General features: G+C 37.5%; 5 protein-coding genes and 1 pseudogene across 7 annotated transcripts; 3 read left to right on the top strand and 3 right to left on the bottom strand.

The window, feature by feature from the left end:
* The first annotated feature begins 649 nt into the window (after window positions 1-649).
* Window positions 650-1,980, top strand: LOC147500294 (polyubiquitin-like). The gene is made up of 2 exons (XM_086563624.1): window positions 650-933; window positions 1,071-1,980. The coding sequence occupies exons 1-2, from the start codon at window positions 650-652 to the stop codon at window positions 1,978-1,980; spliced, it is 1,194 nt and encodes a 397-aa protein (XP_086419750.1).
* Window positions 1,981-3,669: 1,689 nt separating this feature from the next.
* On the top strand, window positions 3,670-5,550 carry LOC147500293 (polyubiquitin-like). Its single transcript, XM_086559317.1, has 2 exons — window positions 3,670-3,795; window positions 3,997-5,550. Exon 2 carries the CDS (start codon window positions 3,999-4,001, stop codon window positions 5,322-5,324), a length of 1,326 nt encoding a protein of 441 aa, XP_086415443.1. The 5' UTR covers window positions 3,670-3,795; window positions 3,997-3,998; the 3' UTR covers window positions 5,325-5,550.
* Window positions 5,551-6,446: 896 nt separating this feature from the next.
* On the top strand, window positions 6,447-6,773 carry LOC147500292 (uncharacterized). The gene has a single exon (XM_086563623.1). The coding sequence runs from the start codon at window positions 6,447-6,449 to the stop codon at window positions 6,771-6,773; it is 327 nt and encodes a 108-aa protein (XP_086419749.1).
* Window positions 6,774-7,109: 336 nt separating this feature from the next.
* LOC147500291 (glutathione gamma-glutamylcysteinyltransferase 1-like) lies at window positions 7,110-13,221 on the bottom strand (annotated as a pseudogene). The gene is made up of 8 exons (XR_015196282.1): window positions 12,948-13,221; window positions 10,180-10,336; window positions 9,832-10,070; window positions 9,545-9,708; window positions 9,089-9,140; window positions 8,177-8,403; window positions 7,619-8,074; window positions 7,110-7,352 (listed from the first exon to the last, which is right to left on the bottom strand). The product of XR_015196282.1 is annotated as a glutathione gamma-glutamylcysteinyltransferase 1-like (transcript).
* Window positions 13,222-13,589: 368 nt separating this feature from the next.
* On the bottom strand, window positions 13,590-20,219 carry LOC147500290 (uncharacterized). Of its 2 annotated transcripts, XM_086561968.1 has the most exons (6): window positions 20,059-20,219; window positions 19,695-19,951; window positions 17,149-18,603; window positions 15,772-16,958; window positions 14,291-14,687; window positions 13,590-14,183 (listed from the first exon to the last, which is right to left on the bottom strand). In XM_086561968.1, exons 2-4 carry the CDS (start codon window positions 19,794-19,796, stop codon window positions 16,158-16,160), a joined length of 2,358 nt encoding a protein of 785 aa, XP_086418094.1. In that variant the 5' UTR covers window positions 19,797-19,951; window positions 20,059-20,219; the 3' UTR covers window positions 13,590-14,183; window positions 14,291-14,687; window positions 15,772-16,157. The 2 variants fall into 2 exon arrangements, with proteins under 2 accessions (XP_086418094.1, XP_086418095.1); XM_086561969.1 differs by lacking the exon at window positions 20,059-20,219 and having other exon boundaries at window positions 17,149-18,616; window positions 19,695-19,945.
* LOC147500289 (COP1-interacting protein 7-like) lies at window positions 20,132-20,807 on the bottom strand. Its single transcript, XM_086563622.1, has 3 exons — window positions 20,593-20,807; window positions 20,312-20,432; window positions 20,132-20,233 (listed from the first exon to the last, which is right to left on the bottom strand). Exons 1-3 carry the CDS (start codon window positions 20,805-20,807, stop codon window positions 20,132-20,134), a joined length of 438 nt encoding a protein of 145 aa, XP_086419748.1.
* Window positions 20,808-22,162: the final 1,355 nt, after the last annotated feature.

Raw genomic sequence — 22,162 nt, 5'->3', positions numbered from 1 at the left:
CATTGGTCTATTTAGATGATTTCAAGAAACATTTTGAAATTTGATTTTTTTTTTTTTTTTTTATTGGCAAGCCTGTTTTAAATGAGATCAGTAACTTTTTGATACTGGCAGGAGATTTTACTGACTTTGCTAGTCGGCACCAGCGAAATTTGATTTCAGTATGCAAAACATTCAATTATGTGGTGTTTTCTTTGCAGTATTGTGCATAGTTTGGGATTTCGGAATTCTCGGAATTCCGATAAATCCAAAAACCGAAATCCAGTAAATTTCAACCTTATTATATTCAGAATTTCAAATTCTTTCGGAATTTCAATTATTTCGACACTATATTCGGAATTCCATTTTTTTGGAAAACCGGGGAGTTTCGTTCGGAATCACGAACTATGGTATTGTGTGAGAATAGTTTCTTGTGATGGTACTACTAGTAGTAACCTTTTTTTTTGGTAATCAAGTATTCAAGTAGTAATTGTTTGTTAAAGTCGTATGCATTGATTTTAATCCTTCGATTCTATAAGTCGTGTTCGTTCTATTTAAATTGATTAATGGAACTATAAGTTCATCTGTCTTACTATATCACTCTGTGCCCCTATGAGAGGAATCAATGTGTACGTTCCTATTTTAAGTTAATCTATGCTGAATTCATGCAGCAATGCCGAACACAATGGAAATCGAGTCTATGCAGCGAAGAAGTATTCAGATTATGGTTTGCGATTTTGCCCAAAAACTCGCTTTCCAAATAAATGCATGGACAAAGTTCAAAGACCTTAAGGCAATGGTTGAGACAACATTTGGCGTTCCTAGTGGCCAACAGTTGCGGGATGCATGGACAAAGTTCAAAGACCTTAAGGCAATGGTTGAGACAACATTTGGCGTTCCTAGTGGCCAACAGTTGCGCTACAAATATAAAGAACGATTCGAACTTGAGGACAGCCAGTTTTTAATAGATTGCGGTGGCTGAGAATTCACCATTTGTATGTTGGGTCCTTTGTTAAAGTTAAAAATCAAGATACCCGAGGCTAGACCGCTATAACAAGTTATGATTTAGACTTTTATAACTTCAACACTATCAGCGACGTGAAAGGAGTGATAGCAAAGAGATTGGGAATTCCATTGGAGATACAAACATTAATCTATGATGGAAAGGCATTAACGGATGAAAAAGTCTTGAAGGACTGCAAAATCCCTATGAACACTACTTTATTTTTTATTCTCAGCCAGGAGTATGCTTCAGAGGAATTGAATATAGTCATTAATGGGATGAGGGCGGGCGAAGATTTTGAGTTTATAGCGAAATCTTCGTATAGTATATTTGATATAAAGGTCATTGTTGATAGCAAGATAGGAATACCGGTAAACCTACAAGAACTTGTCGTCTACAGATTTGGAATTATGAAGAACTGGAAAACCTTGAGTGACTATAACATGGGCAGTGATTCAATTCTTAGTGTTCTGGCCATAAATCATAGGGTTGATATACGCGTCCGAAAATCAACCAAAGAGGATGTCAACGACACAGTGGTAGTGGCCGCTACTAGCTTTGAACTTCTTGAGGATATCCTGGATACCATTCCTTATGAGCTAGATAACGTTTTTTGTCAGCCAAGTCTGTTTCTTGATGACATTAGACTAGAAGAGAACAAAAGCCTAGTCTATTATAACATAGGTTCTGGTACGCTGCTTAAATTTGATCGTCTAATTCAGATTAACGTTGGTATCCCTAGTGATGAATCTGTCGTCATTGATATAAGGCCATCACACACCATTGATGAGGTGAAGGATAAGATTGAATTACTGTGTGGCATTTCAAAGGAAATCCAAGTGCTCATCCATCTGAATGACGAAGTTCTTAATGCATGTACTCTTGAGGATTATGAATGTCGCCTGGGATCTCTCTGGGCATTAAGGTGGATCTGTTGGGGTGTTTCTTGTTCTTTCTATTGGCCCTCTTACTTAGGCTCCTTGGGTCAGAAGGAAAACTAGTGGCCTTGTAATTAGGTGATATATTGATCCAAAACTAATGTACTAAACAGTGTGTACTTTTTAAATTAATATTTGGTGCCAGTTGTACCATTTGGTGTGGTATGATTTCTTGATTGTGGATTGTATTATTTCATCTAGGATTTCTATGTATCATATAATTGAACTTAGATGAGGACTCCCTAGTCCTTACAATCATGATTCATGTCTGGAGAGTTTATAAACTTATAAAGCCAGAGATGCTGAGGAAGCAGAGGTAGTGGCTCTATTGATGAGTAGGAGTTAGACTGGATATAGTCAGCAATGTGAATTCTCTTAGCTGCTCGAGATTTATTAGCATTCAGTCTTTCAGTCACCAGATAACAGTGCGTGGGTGTCCTTCAGACTTCAGTGCACTCTTGGAGTAGTAAAAATTTCAGGACTACAATCTGGCACAATGGGCTTTTAGTTCTATGGATCAGTGGATTGGGATGTCTTAGGAGTTGTATTGCAAATGCAAACTCTGATGTTTAGTCACACTTGCAAACCTTGTAGTATTCAGTAAATTAGACTTGCCCCCCTCTCTCAGTCAACGCATTTTTTGACCATTATCTCATGATGAAATGTCCCAACTACTCTTTTATGTATAAAGGGTTTTATAGATATGCACTCCTATTTTCAAACAAAATTAGACTTGTCCCCCTCAAATTCAGTGAAATTAGACTTGCCCCTTCCCAAAAACTCAACACACACCGTTTCAGTCAACGCATTTTGACTGTTATCTCGTGGTGAAATGTCCTGTGTATACATATTTTAACAAATGAATATGTGACAATCGTGGGTAGGAAGTACTGAACATCTTCTTAACACTTCACCGCCTTTCGGGTATATAATCTTAGTGTGGGTAGGAAAAATACCCGTACCGAAAGTGTACACTTTAAGTATCCTTTCATGTATGATACTTACATTTATGCCTAGATGATATTTGTATAAGTATACTCTTATTGTGAAGAAGGTCAAGTGACAAAATACCCGAGCGTTAAGCTTAAAGTGTAGGATACTCATAGCCAGAATACGTAGGATACTTTTCATTGTTATTTGATCATCAACAAAATATTTATGTTTCTAGATTATAAAAAATCATCACACATGTCCCAACTATCCTTTTTAAAATCTTGACCGGGTTGTGTGACAAGTCTAATTTTGTTTTCAATTAAAAACATTTGGGACATTTCACCACAAGATAATGGTAAAAATGCATTGACTGAGACGGTGTGTGAGTTGTAAGGGGGGGGGGGGCAAGTCTAATTTTGTTTTCAAATCTATAAAATCCAAATACCTAAAGAGTAGTTGGGACATTTCACCACAAGATAATGGTCAAAATGCATTGACTGAAATGGTGTGTGAGTGTGGGGGGGGGGGCAAATCTAATTTCACTGAATTTAGGGGGACAAGAAAATAAAGTGTAGATCTAATTTTTTTTTTTTTTTTTTTAATAATAAAAAAAAAAAAAAAAAAAAAATTAATAATAAATTATGTCAAAAGAGCAGTCTAAATGATGAGAGTGACCACAGTCCACAGAGTGAAAAATATGATGCTATTGGGCCAAAACACGTTATTCCAGTTTTTGGATCAATTTGAGTCCACGCGGTTGACATAGAAGTTTTAAAGTTTTACAGTTTGACAAAAACAAGTAACTTACTATTCTAGTTAGATTGTATGGGACCTACGATTCCTACAATCTCTAACTCCTTGGTCACCAAGACTTCCATTTATAGCTAGAATCTAGGCCTAAACAACTTCAACCCAATTCAGTGAAAAAAAAAATCGGCTTTGAAGGTATGTCCATACAATCTTCTTCTCTTTTCCTTAGTCATTATCAAAATCTCTAACCCTTTAGTCTTATTCTTGTTATTAGATTGAGTACATCATATATTTCTTTGTGTTGCACCCCCATGTTCTGTTCTTATTATTATAACATAGAATCACTGTTTAATTAATCTGTCATTATATATTTGCGTTAAATTGTCTTTGATGCAGCAATGTCGCCGGTGAACCAACTGAGAAACACTTCCATTAACATGGCAGAACTCCTTTTCCCATTGGCATTCAAAGATGCAGTCAAGAATGGGGTCGGTGCTGAAACAGACGATGTTTCTAAAGTCGATTTGCATATGTCAAGCCAATACAAAATATTTGTTCGTGATTATAATTATCAAGAGAAACCAGTCATAATCAGTTCACTGACAACAGCTAAGGATCTCAAAGCCGTGCTAGAGACTAAATTCGGCCTGCCAAGTAACTTACAAGTGCTTTTTGATAACAAAAATCAACTTCAACTTGATGACTCCCACACTTTAAGTGAATATGAGGTCTTGGAGGATTTCGGGGTTTGGATGCTAGGTCCTCTGGTGAAGTTGATCATCAAAATGCCTCAAGTAAAAGCAATGCTTCCTCTTAATGTTTACAACTTCAAGACGATCCGTGATGTTAAAGAGGCGATAGGGCAGTCAATGGGAATCCCAGTGGAGAAACAGATTGTTATGCATAAAGGACAACCTTTGAGTGATGGACTGACTCTAAAGGATTATGGCATTGGAATGAATACGACATTGTATGCGCTGTTTAGAATGAAATGTGCTACAGAGGGGTTCAAAGTAATCATTGGAGGAGCATCTACAAAACCGTTTGAACTCAAAGCGAAGTCATCAAATACTGCATTGGACATTAAGACTGTTGTGGAGAGCAAGACAGGTTTACCAGTTACCCTGCAGGTGTTATATTATGGACATAATGAGATCAAGAATTGGAAAACCTTGGCAGATTATAATGTCAAGGAGCGTTCTGTTCTTAATGTTGTCACGTTCAATACTCCAACTGACATATACATCACTACATCAAGGGGTAAAATTGTGAGCGACACCTTTTTATTCAAAGCAAACACTTTTGACACAGTTGACGATGTCTTGAACAAGATTCCAAATAAGGTGGAGAGCATTGCTGGTCATCCAAGTTTGTTTCTTGATGAAACTAGACTAGTAGAGAGCAAAAAACTAGCAGATTACAGCATTGGGTCAGGGTCGTTGCTCTCACTGGATCGTCTCATTCAAATTACAGTCACCATCCCAAGTGGTGAAATGGTCATCGTTGATTTGAAAGCGTCATATACAGTTGACGAAGTTGAGGAAAAGATTGAGGAAATATGTGGTATCCCATGGGACCTCCAGATACTCACTTATCTCAATGATGAACTTGATGAAGAGTATACTCTTGAAGACTATGAGTTTCATGTTGGAAGTCTTTGGGCTTTAAAATGGTTGTGTGGGGGTCGTTCTTGCTCTTTCTACATGCCATCTTATGCTGCATGAGTAAGTAGCGTAATGTAGTTGCAACTTAGCTTATCTAGACTGATATACTTTATTCTGTTAGTATTGCAAAAAATTTGCATCTTACTGGCAGGCTAGGTAGGATTTCTTTTGAATAAGGTTAGAACATTCAGTCTCTGAGTGAAAGATCCATTAGACTATTTCATAGTATTGTTGGATATCTGACCTTAGTGGAATTCTGGAACTACAATGATGGCAGTTTGTCCCTTTGCTTGGTTCTCTTCTCGGTCGTGTCCTTCATACTTATATGCTTTGTTTTGTTTGTTTGAATAAGGTCAGATCATTCTATCTCCGGCATTGTTATTCTTGTAGCCATTGTAAGTATATGGTGTATTATTGTGTTTGTTCAATCTGACAGAGCGACTTAGTATCCTTCTTTTTTTAGTGGACAACTTAGTATCCTGACGTTAGAGAAGCCCTCCCTGTCTCAGAACAAAACCAAAAAAAAAAAAAATCAGAGAACCCTTCATCATAGTTTTATGCCACTCCGAAATGCACCACATTACCACAACCCTCAAGGCCTGATGTGTCTAAAAGTCTAAAACTAGTCCAGTTTTGACTCAATCAGATGGTCAATATTAGTCCACAATCAATGCAGTGTTGGAATGCCAATTGAATGCATAGTAGATTCTGGCATTCTAAATCTCATTGGATGATTAAGTAATAATACTACATTCTGTAATTTCCCCAACAAAGTGGTTATCTCATTATGAAATAGTGACTCCTGACATTCCCCCTATAGACCTGTTTACGACTATAAAAATTCATAACCTTATATCATTATCTGCTAGAGTTCTATTAAAACAACTTTCGAGATGTTTGGGATTTGTTTTGTTCATTTCATTTCTTGCTTTTTATTTATTGGTCCCATTTTTGGGGAAAATGAAGTCTGCTAGAGTTCTATTTTGGGGGAAAGTAAACCAACTTTCGAGATGTTTGGGATATGTTTTCATCTCATTTCATTTCTATGCTTTTCATCTATTTAAGTTCAGCCCCGATTTTTTGGCTTTTGTCCTTGAGAGTCACTCCCTGTTTTATTTAAGTTCAGCATTTCTCTTTGCTGCTGTTGTTAAGAACCCATCAAATATTCAAATCCGACTAAACATGGATAATGAGATGGTCGTTGTAAAAGTTGTCAGCTTGGAAATAGAAATTCCAAGCACCATAGAAGACATAAAAGCTAAGTTCTTGGAGAAGGAAAGAATACTTGTTGATGATTACGAACTCTACGACAATGAAGGATGCGCTCTTGGTAATGCTAGCAGTAGTACTATTGAGAGTAGTCAGAACATTCTTGAGGAATCTAGGTTCTTCCTTCTTCTCCATCCCATGGAGATATATGTCGAAATGGAACATGGGTTATCTGTAGCAGTTACGGTTGAGAATTATGATTCCATTTCTAGTGTCAAAGCCAAGATTCATGATTCATGACATGTATGGTATTGACCCAGAACACCAGAAACTTAGTTTTGCAGGAGAGGAACTTGTAAACAGTCATACACTTCAACATTATGGTATTCAAAAAGGAACAACTGTCATGCTTGCAAGAACTTCTCTTTGAGTTTTGCAGTATTAATTCCATTATGGTGACCATAAAGGATAATCAGCTGCTTAGAGGTATTATATAGAGTGATAAGTACTGTTTGCAACAGTTTCATGTCACGTAAGTGTTTAATATAGAGTTGATTTGAGAACGTTTGGTGCTTATGAAATTAGGATACATAATTATATAACAATGTTTTAGTTTTGCAGTTTGTAGTAAATAAATGGCCAAAATAAGATTAGATTAGATAGTTTAGACCTCCTCAGTTAATAACTGAACTGTAAACTTGCTCCATTATTTCTTTGTTTTCAGTTCTACATCAAAGAATAGTGTAACTGAACTCACCCAAGTGGTTACTGATCCAAACTGTCATGAAGGTCCTTGGTATATTAGGTGAAAGATGGTGCTCCAAGCTGATCGTCTAGACATTTCTTGAGGAAATGAAGTTGTTTACGCAAGTACAAAACCTGCAATGGCAGTTTGAACATGAAAATCTGAGTATATTAGGCAGTTTAAGAACCAAAAGAATGAAAAGATACAGATAGCCATGCAGATCACAAGGTGAAAATGTATCAAATTTTCCAGAGGTATGATCACAAAATTTTCCAGAGGTATGATCACAAAATTTTCCAGAGGTATGATCGCAAATACTGCTTCTAGATAGTAGGGAAATATTAAGGTGAGAATAGTGAGATCGCAACAAATAAAATGGATTCAGGGGAAAACAATGTACCTCCTCTTGTAGCAAAGGAGGAAGACAGTCGCTGGAAACAAGAGTACATATTTCCCCGAATAGTTTCTTGTCTTTAACACCTAGCCATGTATGAGGAGGCAGGGCAAGTAATAATACTGTTAAACTATCACTGCGACCATACTGTGTCTCAACAAAATTAGCTGGATCAGAACTTGAGCAATGAATTGCTGCAGAACAAGGGACCAGCATATTCATCTCTTTCTCACGACCCCCAGTCACTGTTGTCCCTGATGCCCTCAAACTGGGTATGTCACCGTTAGTATTCAAGCAGTTATCAGCATTAGCATCCAAGCATGTATCACTGGACGCATTGTCAAGCAAAATACTTTTGTCGCCCATTGATGCAATGTTTGTGCAATGTGAACTCCTAGAAGACAACCATTCTTGCATGTGTTTAAAAAGTTCAGTCTCCTTGACTTGTGTCAATACCTCTTCCTGAAACCAAGAAAAAACTTTTCAGTATCCGCACTACTTGCTCACCTAAGAAAAGAAATTGAGGATTACTGAGAACAGAACAGAAGTGAAGCCAGTAATAACCTTTAAAACAAGTCTTCCTTTCTCCTCTTTGCTTAAACCTGAAGAATTGTCCTCTTCTCTCCGAACTTCGAAAAAATCTTGATGAACTCCCTGGAATTGGTTGGACATGATGCAAAGATGACAGAGAGAACTGCCTGAACATCTTTTACATCATCAGAACTCAAGAGGACAGGTACGTCTTCTATCAACCGCTTGGCAGTGCTGACCCAACTATCATGTTTACAGCTCTGTGGAAAAATCAATTGGTTATCAGGCATAATTTATTTAAGGTCTTGTTAGATACAAATGCAGATGGAATGTCCCCAGGTTGCTATTTGTATAATCAGTCCAGAAAAGATGTGCATAAGAAAGCTTGCCAACATGCTCTGGCATGTCAACAACCAGTAGAAGACCTGCTGTTGCTCTATATCCAGCAGCTTCCTGTTAAGGACATCTCCTTGTCAGTACCTAGTTGTTTCCCCCATAAGTCCCTAGGCCGTAAAGGCTTGTTGCATGAGATGTATCATTGTGTAATAATTAACGGTGTAAACATCTATTATGGAATAACAATAAAACTCCTATTGTTTCAAAACTCATCTTTGAGTTAGTAACATAAACAAGAAAACGAAAAACCATATAAGTAAATCAATTGAATAAATACTACCATCTGTCAGGATGTCAACACAGCAGTGTCATGCTGTTGCATATACCATAATTATATATCCACAAACAGGTAATCTGGAAGAAATATGGATCCATGGTGTTTTTCTATATATGGATGATACTTCCACTTATTCGTCATCTCGTATTTAGTCAGAACTATACAACTCATACTTGTAAAATCATTCAAATAGTAATAGCATATGGACAGAAACAAGTTAGAAATCATCGTAATACAACATTCATATTCGACTTTTCCAGACAAGACCATACCAACGTATACAGCAGAGAAGTTGCTGTTTGAGGCCTTGAGATTATCATGAACCTGAAGAAAGATTTAACTTCAGAATATTAAATGTAGACACAAATGAAACTAACAACAGTATATATTTATTTAGGTCGCAGACTGATGCAGAGATAACGTGACAGAAACTGAATATATTCCGAAACTAAGAAACTTAAGTAAAACTTTCACTAGAATGAATGGAACGATACGACATAACATAAGTAAAAGCTAAGTAACACAACAGAAAACAGAACAACTTTCTTTTCTGCATTATCAGAATTTGTATATGAATGAGTTTAAAATTACGCTTCTTAGAGTTGGTGTGGCTGAATTCTTACTTGGAAAAAGAATTCAAGAAGAATAAGTTTACTAAAGTAACATTTTGTTATGAACGTGGAATAATTTTTCTATCATTTGAACTAAAAGCATTTATAGTTCCACACCCTCTTTGAAGTCCTGTTGATTCATCGACAGTATCCATGGCTTCCCACAAAAGTCTAAGTGGAACCCAATGAGGGGGATACTTAAATCGGGCAACATCCAAGATAAGTACCATGTCCCTTCCAGTATGATATCCCCCAATAGGAGAGAAATGACCGCTTCCAGTCTGCAACAAAAAGGAAATCTTTGAGAGACCTTAAGTTATATAAAGAAGGAAAGAGTAGTTCTGACAAGTACAGAATAGCTACTTAAGCCTTGCAGAACTAGTAACAAGTAACCAAAATTGTACCTGTTGAAAAGTGTTCCTATGATATGATGTGATCACATGACAACCTTCCGACGAAGTACATGCTATGACACATTGTCGAAATTCATCAATCGCGCATTGGTTTGTCCGAAAAGCTTCAACTGTAGCTCCATTACAGATAGCCAAACATGTGACCTTAGCAAATGTGATACCTTTATCTTTAATCTTTTCCAAAGGTTCACAACAGTCCAACATAGATTCATCAAACCATCTCCATGGTCCTAGAAATAAGTTGCGTCATATATATTGTACTTACTGTCAGAACATAAATAGAATTTATCTCACCAGTTCATACTTTCTAGATGTAATGCAGTTAGCCTGTATATGTACCTTTCCATTTTCGTCCTGGATCAATTGCAAGGGCATTTAAGACCATCGATATGCTAGCTAGTCCACAATATGCAGGCTCTGATTGTGTTTGGAAGTAAGAAATTAACTTAAAGAATCCTTCCATTGTTCCACTAACAAAAGCTTCAGCAAAGAGTTGCTGAAACATTTAGTTGAAACTATCAAAATAGTTCTTGACCTGAATATAGTCAGATATTCATAGCAAAAAGAAGATTAACACGCGTAATAATCTGAACTTCCCCAAGGTCTTGGACACTAAAATTCCATACAGGATCTTCAGGTCGATTACCAACTTATTCATATCTAAATAGTATGATCAAATGGGGACTGAGGGGACCAAATGGGGTCTCTTAGAGGGCGACCAGGGGTAACATAAGCCATCTCAACTCTTGATCCTGTGTACCAAAATATTACTATGTGTAGTAATATTTGTTAGGTAAGCGCTCCTCATCTCTTTCTTTCCCGAATAGGACTGTTTCATCTCCCTCAAGCAATCTCTCTACTCTGAAACTATGGTGATTTCCAGTAACACTTCTGCTAGAAACACTGACAATGCTACTCCTACTACTTGGAGAGCCCTTTTTCAAGGATCTGGTGCGTCAACTAACCTCACCACTCTCAAAAGCTTCTCACCAGTGATCAATGATGGGGTAGCATTGGTCCCAGATGATTTGGTGGATCAGGGCATCAAACAATGGGAAGACTACCTTGTTGGTTACTTCCTTGATAAGAGATTATCATTCCCCTTTGTTAAAGATTTCCTGACAAAAACTTGGAAACTTAAGGCGAATTTTGATATAACAACTGATAAAGAACTATTCTATATAAGTTTTACCTGTATAGAGGATAGACAAATGGTTCTAGAAGCAAGTCCGGTCTTTATTGCTGGAAGGATCTTTGTGCTTAAACCACGGAGTGTGGGTATTGATACTCAAAGACACAAACTTACCACTGTTCCAGTGTGGGTGAAGCTTAATGATGTTCCAAAAGAAATGTGGACACTTGATGGGTTATCCTATGTTGCAAGCTTAGTAGGAGGTCCTATGTTCATGGATGATGCAACTGCTAAAAGGAAGAGACTGTCATTTGCAAGGGTCTATGTGGAGATCCCAGTGAACGACAAGTATGAACCAACAGTGAGGCTCAAAGTGAAGGAGAGGGAGGTAGCTGTTGGTGTGGAATATACATGGAAGCCTTCATCATGCGAGAAATGCAACAAGTTTGGGCATTCTACAACCAGATGTGGTGTTAGAACTGTCAGCAGATGGAATGTTTGACGAGAGAGGGGTGAAACTAGTAGTTCCTCGAACATAGATGCTAATGATGGTGAGAATGGGAATCAAAGGAACAACAACAGCTTGGGGGATAACACACAAGATATGATGAGCCGGCAGGAAAACAATGTGGTTCAGAATAATGCATTAGTTCTCTATGTAGGTCAGGAAGTGGATACAGAGACAAATCGTGTAAGTGAGGAAGAAATAGTTTCAACTGTTATGGTGATTCACAGTAGTCATGTTCAAACCCCAATCTCTCAGGATTTGCTTAGAGTGAGTTTAGGGTCGGCTCCTCAGCCTCGAACTCCAAAGGACAATGAACCAATTAGATTGAGTGGAGCACAATCTAACATAAGGGTGAACTCTGCTCCCCTTTTACAGAGAGCAATTGAGAGTAACTTTCATTTGATCTCACCAGGTGTAGTGGTATGTACACATATGGAAACCGATATTGCACAGGTGTAAAGTGGTGTTAATGGGGACCAAAGAGATCTTGAGGAGAGCATTATGTTTACACCTATCCAAAGTCACCAAGATAGGATTACTTCTCTTCCACACTACCCAATAGCCGAGAAAGAAATATGTATGAAGGGTTAGTTGCTGAAAATGAGGAGGTAGATGATATGGATGACCTATCAGATTATGAGGAAGAAATATTTAATGACCACTTGCCTAAAAACAGATCGAGGCATGAAATGTCTTCAGAGGATTGGTTAACTGTAAAGCCAAAAAGAAGCAAAATAATCCAAGAGCGTTCTTCTGGAGAAATTGAGCCTACTCTCACAATGATGAAGAAGGTAAAGTCACTAACCAAAAACAAAAAAAGGTATATTGAGGATTATACGAAAGAGTTTTGGGATGACACTTTGGGACTCACATACGTGTGCTGTATTTGTGGGTGTTTTTTCTGTGACTGAGATAACGCAACTTCATCTTAGGAAAGACCACCCTAAGATAGTAAAGCAATTGAAGGCTAAAAAGTAGAAGATCAAATGAAGACGATTCCTATGAAGACTTGCTTGTGGTATGTGTAATGATTAATCTCACTTGTGTGAGGGCTTCATGCCTGCTGTAGTCTTTGTATGCTCCCTTTGTCTTTGTATGGGGCTTGTGGATTGAAGGCAGATGGTCCCTCAGGCTATGGTTGATGGGGTTGCTGATTGTGGTTTTCTTGCCCGTGTTTGTTCCTTCGGGACTGTACGTGTAGGGAGAAATCCCAAGTGTGTTAGGTTTGATGCCTTATGTTATATGTACCTCCTTCTAATGACCATACTCTTAGGGAGGGTATGTAATGTTTATCTATGTGCAATAAACAGGTGGGGTCTGCCTTAACCCCAGCAAACTTTTCAAAAAAAAAAAAAAAAAAAACAGTATGATCAATGTCAAAACAAAATCCAGAAAACCACTATAAACAGATAGATTAAGAGCAGTCTGAGATGGAAATGAAACGACGAAAAACAGTAAGGATATCACCTTTCCTTCTGGTGAAGCAAACTCAATTGCAGGTGGAGATGGAAGAACTCTCCTGTAAATCCCTGCCGTTGCCATGTTCGATATAGACTAAAGGAAAATATCTGTATATCTTCTTTGCTCTCACTAACCTCAAACTTGACGAATCGTCTAGCTGAAACTTTTTTCTTGTAGAATATGAAACAAGTTGGTCGTGCATTAGTAGTTGGTCAGTTGGTGACAGTTAACGGTTAACCGTTTAGACGGTTAAGATAATGAGGTTTCTTGTCATCTTTTTGTCCTCTCTGCTGAAATTTATAGTCGCTGAAAGCTGAAAAACTTTGTGTACCAAAATTTCGCTGGAAAACTCGAAATTTCATTAAAAAAATCTTATTAGTAAAACTATTACATGCTGACCAGCTCCCAGTGTCTTGACTGATAAAGCTCAACCAAAACTTTAGCATATACTTTTGTTGTACTTGTGTTGTGAAAACTTGAGGTCTCTGATGGGAACTGTTTCTGAGAACTTGACAAGTAAAATTTAAACTTGCGCATACAATCTCTGCTTAACAGTCCAAATGGTAAGAAGTAAATAAATTTATGAACAATGAAAAATATTGTTTCTGCTATGCATCCTGTACAAATTTTTAAGTATTCTAAACCAAGTAACAGGAAGATCTGAATATGATTAAACAATGCACAAATTCTATACAGTAATATAAGTGGTACAATATTTCCAGATTCATTTCATGTTGTGAAGGAATGATGATACTAATTCTCTTCAAGGACTGACAACAAATGGACAGAATTAGTTACTAATACCAATTTTACATTTGAAACATATCCATCGTGTTCATAATGCTGTCAGCTTCACTTCAGATTGTCTTCGAAAGGTTGCAACAAAGATGAGGAAGGGGAGGCTGTGGTGAGCCTAATTCTGAATATATAGATTCAAAGAATGTGTACTTTGTAGCGTGTACAACAACCTTTCAATCTCACCCTCCTGTGCAGAGCCAAAGATGAAAATATGTTCAGGTTGTATGAAGATCTCACCGTTTCGTGGCGTGAACTGACAATCTTCAATGTGTGAACTGATGATATTAGTAAGGAAGATTTAGGGGATAGAGATCAGTATTGACCCTCGCAATATGGATAATTTTGGCTAACCGACAATGTTCAAATCCTTTGAATACTACTATGCTATATACAACGGATTGGGCCTGGTTGCACGTTTAACACCTCTTCGCTCGAATTTTTTACCTGAAAGGCCATTGCATAAAAAATCTTAAAGATACTACAAACTTCTGAGCAACTAAAGCGAAACAGTATCAGTTAATTCTGAGTATGTGCAATGTGATCTATGTTACCTGCATTGGAAGAAGCCGTGCTCCCAACGTGATTGTCAACTGCAGAAACTTTGATGTTCAATCTTTCTGATTCCACATTATGCTTTACTGTGTTTCTTCCAAATTTAAAGAGTTGTTTAAACCCTTTTGAGGATGCCTTCAAAAGAGGCTTCACTATGGATCCCGGAGTTTTCTTTGAAATATTCAAGTGAGTAAGACCCGATGGATGTGTCTCAGCAGGCTCCGCATTTCCTGCTGGCATTTCTGAGCAACTTGGGAGTACTCTAGTGTCCTCTATAAGTTTGGTACAAGGACCTCTGAAAGACAACACCCTTGCAGAAGAGGATGGATATGGTTTTGTAGGGGCATTAATGCTTAAGCATTCTGGACGTTCTTCCATTATACAATCTGCCGCCACCTGAGCACAAAAAGTATGTCAGGAAAACAAAATCTTTGGATACCAAGCAACAAGATGAAACTGTAATTATCAGAATTCAGATATTTCTAGGAAATGTGTTGTATTAACCTTACAACAATGAAACTTTAATGATCCTTTGACTTGCTAATAGTCATACCTCTCTTCTTTTCTAGGTAAACCATAGTCACAGCTCAATATCCGATACTACATTGTTATATTTGTATCTAATTTTCCTCTTTAAACATTTAGTTCTACTATCTTATTTTATGTACTATTCCTTGTTTTCTTGGTTCTATTTGGGATTACAAAGCCCTGGCTGATTGCAAACGTAAATGGAGCCTCTGCTCCTTTTCTTAAGACTGCTATTCACAAATTACTGGTGCCAAACAAATGTTTCCTTTTAATCCAAAGGATGACAGGGAAATAATGTAGCACAGACTACAGTATTCCATATAGTTTTGCAGTTCAAGGTAGTCTTTTTACTGAAAATACAGAACTGTTTAAATAAACTTAGAAAAAGGAAATCCTACTACTGCAAACAAAGAGAATTAAGGATGTGCTTGCTATAAGCAAATAAATCAAGAGATATTTTTCACTGGCCAAATGAAATAATGGATTTGGAGACGATTAAGGATGTTGCATGCCCATATAAACCCCAGCCCAAGTTTCTGGCATGGAGGGCATATTCAATCAAGGGAAATTCAATAAAATTTTGGAAGTATGGTAGGGAAGCGGTTCTCGGATAGTGGTTTTGATAGTGGAACCACCTATCGCCACAGAACCAAAGCCCTCAAAACATAGCTTTTATCTTCTAGTTTGCCCAACAAACTTTGGCAATATTTGCTAAACCAACACCCCTCAAACCAGTTCTTTTTGTTTTGCTCAGAAAATCTTGGCAAACTTGCTTTGATACCATTTTCAAGCACACCCTACACTCAAACAACAACGGTTGGGAAAAAAAATATCTATCTTACTTTTTAATGACAAATGCATGTGCTTGAGAGAGGGGGGGGTTAATACTAGTTAACCCTAAAATAAATGGAGAAACCTTAATAGCTTAAAGGAACTCATTTTCCAAACATACCTGAAGAGAATATGGTTTTTCATCAATGTGACCACCAACTTTCTTGACAGCAACTGTTGCAGCTGGAGGTTGAATAGATGTATACTCCACGGGCATTGCAGTCTTTACCCCAATTTTATGTTCATTATATGAACCCCTTCCAGTGTCTATCATTTCTCCAGAAACTCGTATAACAGGAATGAGAGGCATCTCATTCTCAAGCACAACAGTATCCTCAATAACTCCCTTGTCTTCCCCAGTACTAGAATGTGAGGTTTTTAAATTGATATGTTCGATTTCTGTAGCATCAGTAGTGACAGAAGACCTATGATTTGTTTTTAACGACAATTCTTCTTTCAAAGTTTTTTTCAGAACCATGTCTGAAGGATGCTTTATGGGTTTATTTTTCATCTCTGGGGAACTGCAACCTTGCTTCTACCATCACTAACTGTTGTGGAAACTTTCTTGAATCCAGACAAGTCAGATACTTTTGAATGTGTTAGGGAAACAGGGCTATGCAACTTCACTGAAGTAACCTGATGTTCGTTGCTTGCTTCAGGTTCTGAAAATTTACGAACTCCAACCGCGCCTACCTTTTCTCCTGGTGAAGCATGTTCTCTGTTACTTATTTTAGGATATGATAGTCTTCGAACTCGATCCAAAGATAGTTTCTTGTCTGGTGTCAAAACGTCATTAGCTTTCTTCATATCAGGTGATAATGACACAGACCGGATTGCTTTGTTTGAAGGAGACCGACCATCACTATTTATTCCACTGGGTCTGGTGATCTTTGGGGAAGCATTGGATCCTAGAGAAGCAGCTCTTTTACGCAACCTTTGTAGAGGTGAGGATGGTCCAGGCTCCGAGTCACTGAACTTTGATGAGACTGGAGAAATCTTTGGTTGCAGTTGTGGTCTCGTCTGACAGGGTAATGTTGATTGAGAAAGGCAGTCTTTATTCAAGATGCTAGGTTTTGTGATCTTTTCAGATGCACTAGATTCCAGAGGAGCAGTTCGGCTAGCCAACCCCTGTACAGGTGGCCCTGATCCAGGCTCTGGGTCACTGAACTTTGACCCTTTGTATGAAATTTGGGTAATCTTTGTTTTCAGTTGTGGCCTCAATTGAGCATGTCCAGAACCGCTTTTTGCAGTAATTCTCTTCTGCCTCTCTCTCTTCAAAGCTTCTAGTCGTTCAATCTCTTCCTCTTCCTGAAAATGAAACATTTCTGAACATAAGGGTTTTCATGTTTGACCTTGATCAGATGACCACACATAATACTACTAAGGCATTACACGGTTTTATTTGCAGAAAACAGGCAAAGCAAAGTGGTAATCCTTGCTCTCAAAGTGTCTTACCTTTGAGCTTGGACGATTGAAAAATGAAAATTAGATTATGCACCTGCATTTTCTTCATTTTCTGCAGATCAGCCTTAAAGGACCTTATCTTCGCTGCACGTACTTGTGCTTCAGTGGAAGGAGTTAATTTCACTGTTCCATTCTTCATTGCTGCGCCCATCATCCTATTAACTGGATTTTCATGCATAACTCTTGACTTTATATCCTTGGCTGACTTACTTGACCTCTTTTTAACCCCACTTACAGAATCGACTTTGTTTTTATTCTTAACAGTAAGATCGCCTCTAGCACAATCCTGCATATCATGGTCGAAAGCAGGATCATAACCAATTGACTCTCTTACTGTTCCACACAGTGGCATTATGCTCAAATCATCTGGTTCATAGCTGAGTTGTTTTCTAAGGCTACTTAACATATTTTCTTTCTTTTGAAGACCGAATGGAACCTCAGCATACATATCATTGGAAGCTCTGATATCAGATTTAGCATGATCTTTTGAGCTTTTCCTTAGAGGAAGTATAAAGGATTCGTCTGGTACATTACATAATGAAGTGGATCCAGCAAGTGGATCTGACTTTGAGATAAGAAAATCCGACCTAGCTGTTTGTTCATAGATGAATAATTCATTGTTTACCACCTTTTCGTACCCTCCTTTTCCACCTTCTGATTCCCTGAAGTGTGCATCCCCTGAGTATTTGATTGAACCTCTACCTACCTCTCCTTGGGAGCTCATTAATTCATCACTTCGTGCACTCAAGAAGAGAGTTCTCTTGCCACCAATTGTGTCGTAAAAATTTCTCCCATCTCCAACTTCATATGAATGAATAATAGGATCTGCTCCTGTTTTCTTTTGTTGCCTCTTTAGTTGGACCTCCTTTTCTGGTATAGCGTGTCTGTCTCTATTAGTGTTTCGAAGTAAAATGCTCTGAAATGCTTGCCAATTTCCTCTATCTGCATCATGTCCAAACACCTCGGAATCCTCGTCACATGAATTCTCTATAGAAATTGTCCTTGTTTGTTTTTCTTTAAATTTTTTAGAATCCACAGATTTCTTCTGCTTTATTTTTGGACCATCGTCCTGCACATACTCAGCAATCTTGTCATTTTCAGGATCAGAAGTAGATCCTGATCCACCATCCATTCCATTATGCCTTCTTTCTGAACTGATATAAGTAATGTTACGAACGACATCCACGCTTGTTTGTTTTCTACCATATTGACCAGCTTTTCTCCGTTGTTTTTTAACTCGTGAACTTTGCTTTACCAACTCAGAAGCAGCTTGTTGTTTAATACACGTCACATTTGTTTCCCACGTCTCTGATTTAGTGTGTTCGTCTTTAAGACCCATCAAGTGTCTATTCATGCCCATTGTTTGGGTGGTGTTGAATCGAGGATCACCCATTGAAGGATATGGTGGCTGGAAAAAAGGGGCACCTCCAATATGGTTCTCATGGTAATACGGCATGCCTTGGCTAAATTCTTGATGACCTACAATGTTCTGTGACTTCTATCTGGCCAAATGACAGAAAGTTCTTCAGAATCTACTTGACTTCAAATGAATGCGTAAAATATGAGGCAAAATATGGCATTTGAAACATATGGAAACAGGAAAAGGTACAGATAAACATCATATGTCCAGATGCACAAACAAAATAAAGCAGACTTTGCTTCTGAAAAATTCTCAGAGGACAATAAGGTTTGTTCTGGTTCTTTACTTGTTTGTAAAATTTCTAGGAACTGTTGCAAAGCCATTGAAATATGAGATCTTTGTTGCTTGATTTCCAAGAGCTACAAGCAAAGCAGTGAAAATGGAATTTTAAAAACAAACAAACACTTGTGGATGTGGTAAACTGTGACTTATGAGAGTCTTAGATAGATTTCATTTTCACTGACTGAATTTCCAATTATCTAAAGGACCATCAACTGAATAATATGTATATGTTGAGTTTATCAATCCCACATTGGGAATCTAAAGCTTAGTCAAACACTATATAAATCCTGGGGCCACTCTACTTATCACCATATGGTTTTGAGTTGGATGCCCATCTTTAATATCATATGAGAGCAAGCTATTTCTTTGGACCAAAGGGTTCGTTTGTGCTCCACATCACCCATTTATCAAATTCCATGTGTTAGGCTTAATCCATGCCACGGGGTGTGTTGAGATTATTAATCCTACATTGGGATTTTAAAGCCTAGCCAAGCAGTATATAAATCTTGGGGCCACTCTTCTCATCACCAGTTGGTTTTGAGTTTGATGCCCATCTTTAACAGTATAATACTATGACACTCAGGAATTCCCCCCCTCTAAATTTTGCTCCAAAATTACCCATCATGTGGCATCAAAAGGAACTAATAATAAATCAAAGCAAGACAACAACCAATCCACAGTCCAAGGGACATATACTTGATAGCTTAGGTACAGAATCAATTTTTCTTCACATATGGTAGGTAAGTTCCAACCATTTTTCCCCATCATTGCCAAGCAAAGATGATAAATTTTCTACTATATTTGCACAAAACCACCAACTACCTAAGAATCTTTCCTCAATAGAAAAGAGTAGTACTTTGTTTTAGTCCATAATTTACCTCTGTTGAGATCAAAGCTTGTATCTGCACTGACAGCATTACTAGCTTTCCCATTGCCCTCAAATTTGCTACTGGAATCACACCTTGCTTCCATAAATTCATTGTATTCCTTGGTATCGTTGAGCCTAGTGTTAGAAATATTCAATGAAGAAAGTTTCGATTGACCAGACATTGCTTCAGTTGCTTCAATTATTTCAAGAGACTGGTCATTTTCATGCTTTCCTTTCCTCAAAACCATGAAGCCTATGCATGCCTCCCTGTTGCAAAGCCACAACATATCAATAGAAAGTTAGAAACTAATTACTACCTCACTCCAAAACCTGCTCCATACATTTGTTGGACAGGAAATAGGAATTTTGCTTACATTAAACGTGGAGCCCCAAAACATTCAGCAAATGATATTAAGTGCACCATGCTATCTGTGTCAAAACCTGCAGCTATAGCACGCAAAAGGCCATGCCTTGTTCTTTTTGCAACAGAACTTTACGTGTCTCAAGTACTCTCAGATAGACGTCCACCTTTTCCTTATAGTGCTTCACCTGTTAACAAGAAAAAAATATATGAGATGCTCTACTTAAACACACTTTCTAAGCAGTAGAAACGTCAGATTTACTCACATTGTTTGACCCAAGAATGTCATTGTTTTGAATAGAAACGGATTCTTGAATCTGTAAGATCTCAGATTCAATCACGTTCACTCGTTCCAAAACTTCTGGTGTGTTCACAAAACGAACAAACCTAAGAATCCGAGAAATAATCATCAGAATGATGGGCATCTTACCAGCAAGGGGTAAATTTCAAGATTCCAGAACAATATCAATTGATGTAATTTCAGTCTAAACAAAACAAACACAATAAGGGCACAAGTATGGGAAGGAACATTGTCAAAGTTACAAACCTCTCAACAGTGCCCTTTGTGAACCATACTGCTTCGCTGACAACATCTGGTTCAAGCTTGACAGAATAACAACCCTTAGCAATCTGATCTTGGGCGGCCTTCAGGTGCACAAGGAAAGGACTCAACAATCCTGAAGAAATCTGTTCCGTCTTCCCTTTCGCATTTATAACCAAGTTATATCTGTCAATAAGAGCAGAAGTACTTAGTATCAGCATTTTAGAAGTACCTATAACAATCACACTAAGACTAAAGTATGGTTTCATATGTATGTCCTTACAATCAGAATACAAACTTTAGCATCTCAGATTAATCAAAAAAAAAGAGAATACATAAATGTGAATCATTGTCCAACAGCAACAATGTCGGTTACAAACTAACATTCATGCCTAAAACCACGAAAACGTTCATGTGATGACCTCAAAAAACTAAAATCTAAAGCAATACATCAAATAACCAATCTACCAAGCATAACAAAAGAATATAAACCTTGTCCGAGTAGGTGTGAGCTGAAAAACTGCAGAATCAAGTCTAGTTCTAGACTTCATTGCACCAAAAACAGCTTCAAATCCTTCAATTCTCAGCTTCTAGACAAAAAAGATGACAAGAGGTTCCAAGCTAAAACTTTCAACTTCTCAACTACATTATTACTCAAGTAATACTGTAAAAGCCAAGCTGAAAACGCTTCAAAACCTTATATTTACAACAACAACAATGGAACTTCCACATTGTTGTAAATCATATCAACTTAAGATGAGAGTAAATGATTAAACAAGAGTGGAAGTTCTGAAGAAGAATGTATGTAAAGAGAGAGATAAAGAAGCTTGGGAAATGTGGTTTAATGGAGAGAGAAAGGAGAAGATGAGGATGTGGATGAGTAGAAATGAAATCAGACAAGAAAGAAAATGAGTGAGTGAGTGAGAGAGTGTGTGTTGTCACTTGTCAGTTGTTGAGTTTTAAGGAGTAGACTAATAATAATACAATAATAAAAATCTAACTAGTTTTAGATAGAAACTTTGCAGCAACAACAAACAAGGAAATAAATAGGATGATTAGTTTGGTGGTGAACTAAAATCTAACTAAATTTAGTAATCATAACGATTTAAATATAGTAAGAATAGTCAATGACTGTTCACAAATCAGCTGTTCTCTCTAGTTCTATTTCTAGACTTCTAGTTCGTCTTAGGAGAGGTCTATTTGTGGACATCATCTAGTCATCTACTTTGCTCCTTCCTTAATGCTGGCACGAAAGAATTATGAATTTGTCAACTTTTTTTGTTTCTTTATTATGAAAAAATAAAGTGTCTTTTAAAACAGTAAATCTAAATTGACCAAACTGAAATTCAAGTTATGATACATATTAATAAGATCATGCTCCAAAAATGTACTCAAATCTGAAATTGGTTCATATTAATCCAGGTCATCAATCACCCACCCTTCTGAAAAGCAAACAAAAAAACTAAAGTAAACTTGTACTTCCAGCATAAGACATCGGCTTCTAACTAAAGTAAACTTGTACTTCAAGTGCGATTCTTCTTTTGGAAAGCCATGTTTGGATCCATTTTGATGGTTG

This window comes from Coptis chinensis, chromosome 5 (genome assembly GCF_015680905.1).
Source record: "Coptis chinensis isolate HL-2020 chromosome 5, ASM1568090v1, whole genome shotgun sequence".
In the NCBI taxonomy this organism is placed as follows: domain Eukaryota; kingdom Viridiplantae; phylum Streptophyta; class Magnoliopsida; order Ranunculales; family Ranunculaceae; genus Coptis; species Coptis chinensis.
The sequence above is the reverse complement of the archived record's forward strand: the minus strand, read 5'-3'. Positions and strand labels throughout refer to the sequence as shown.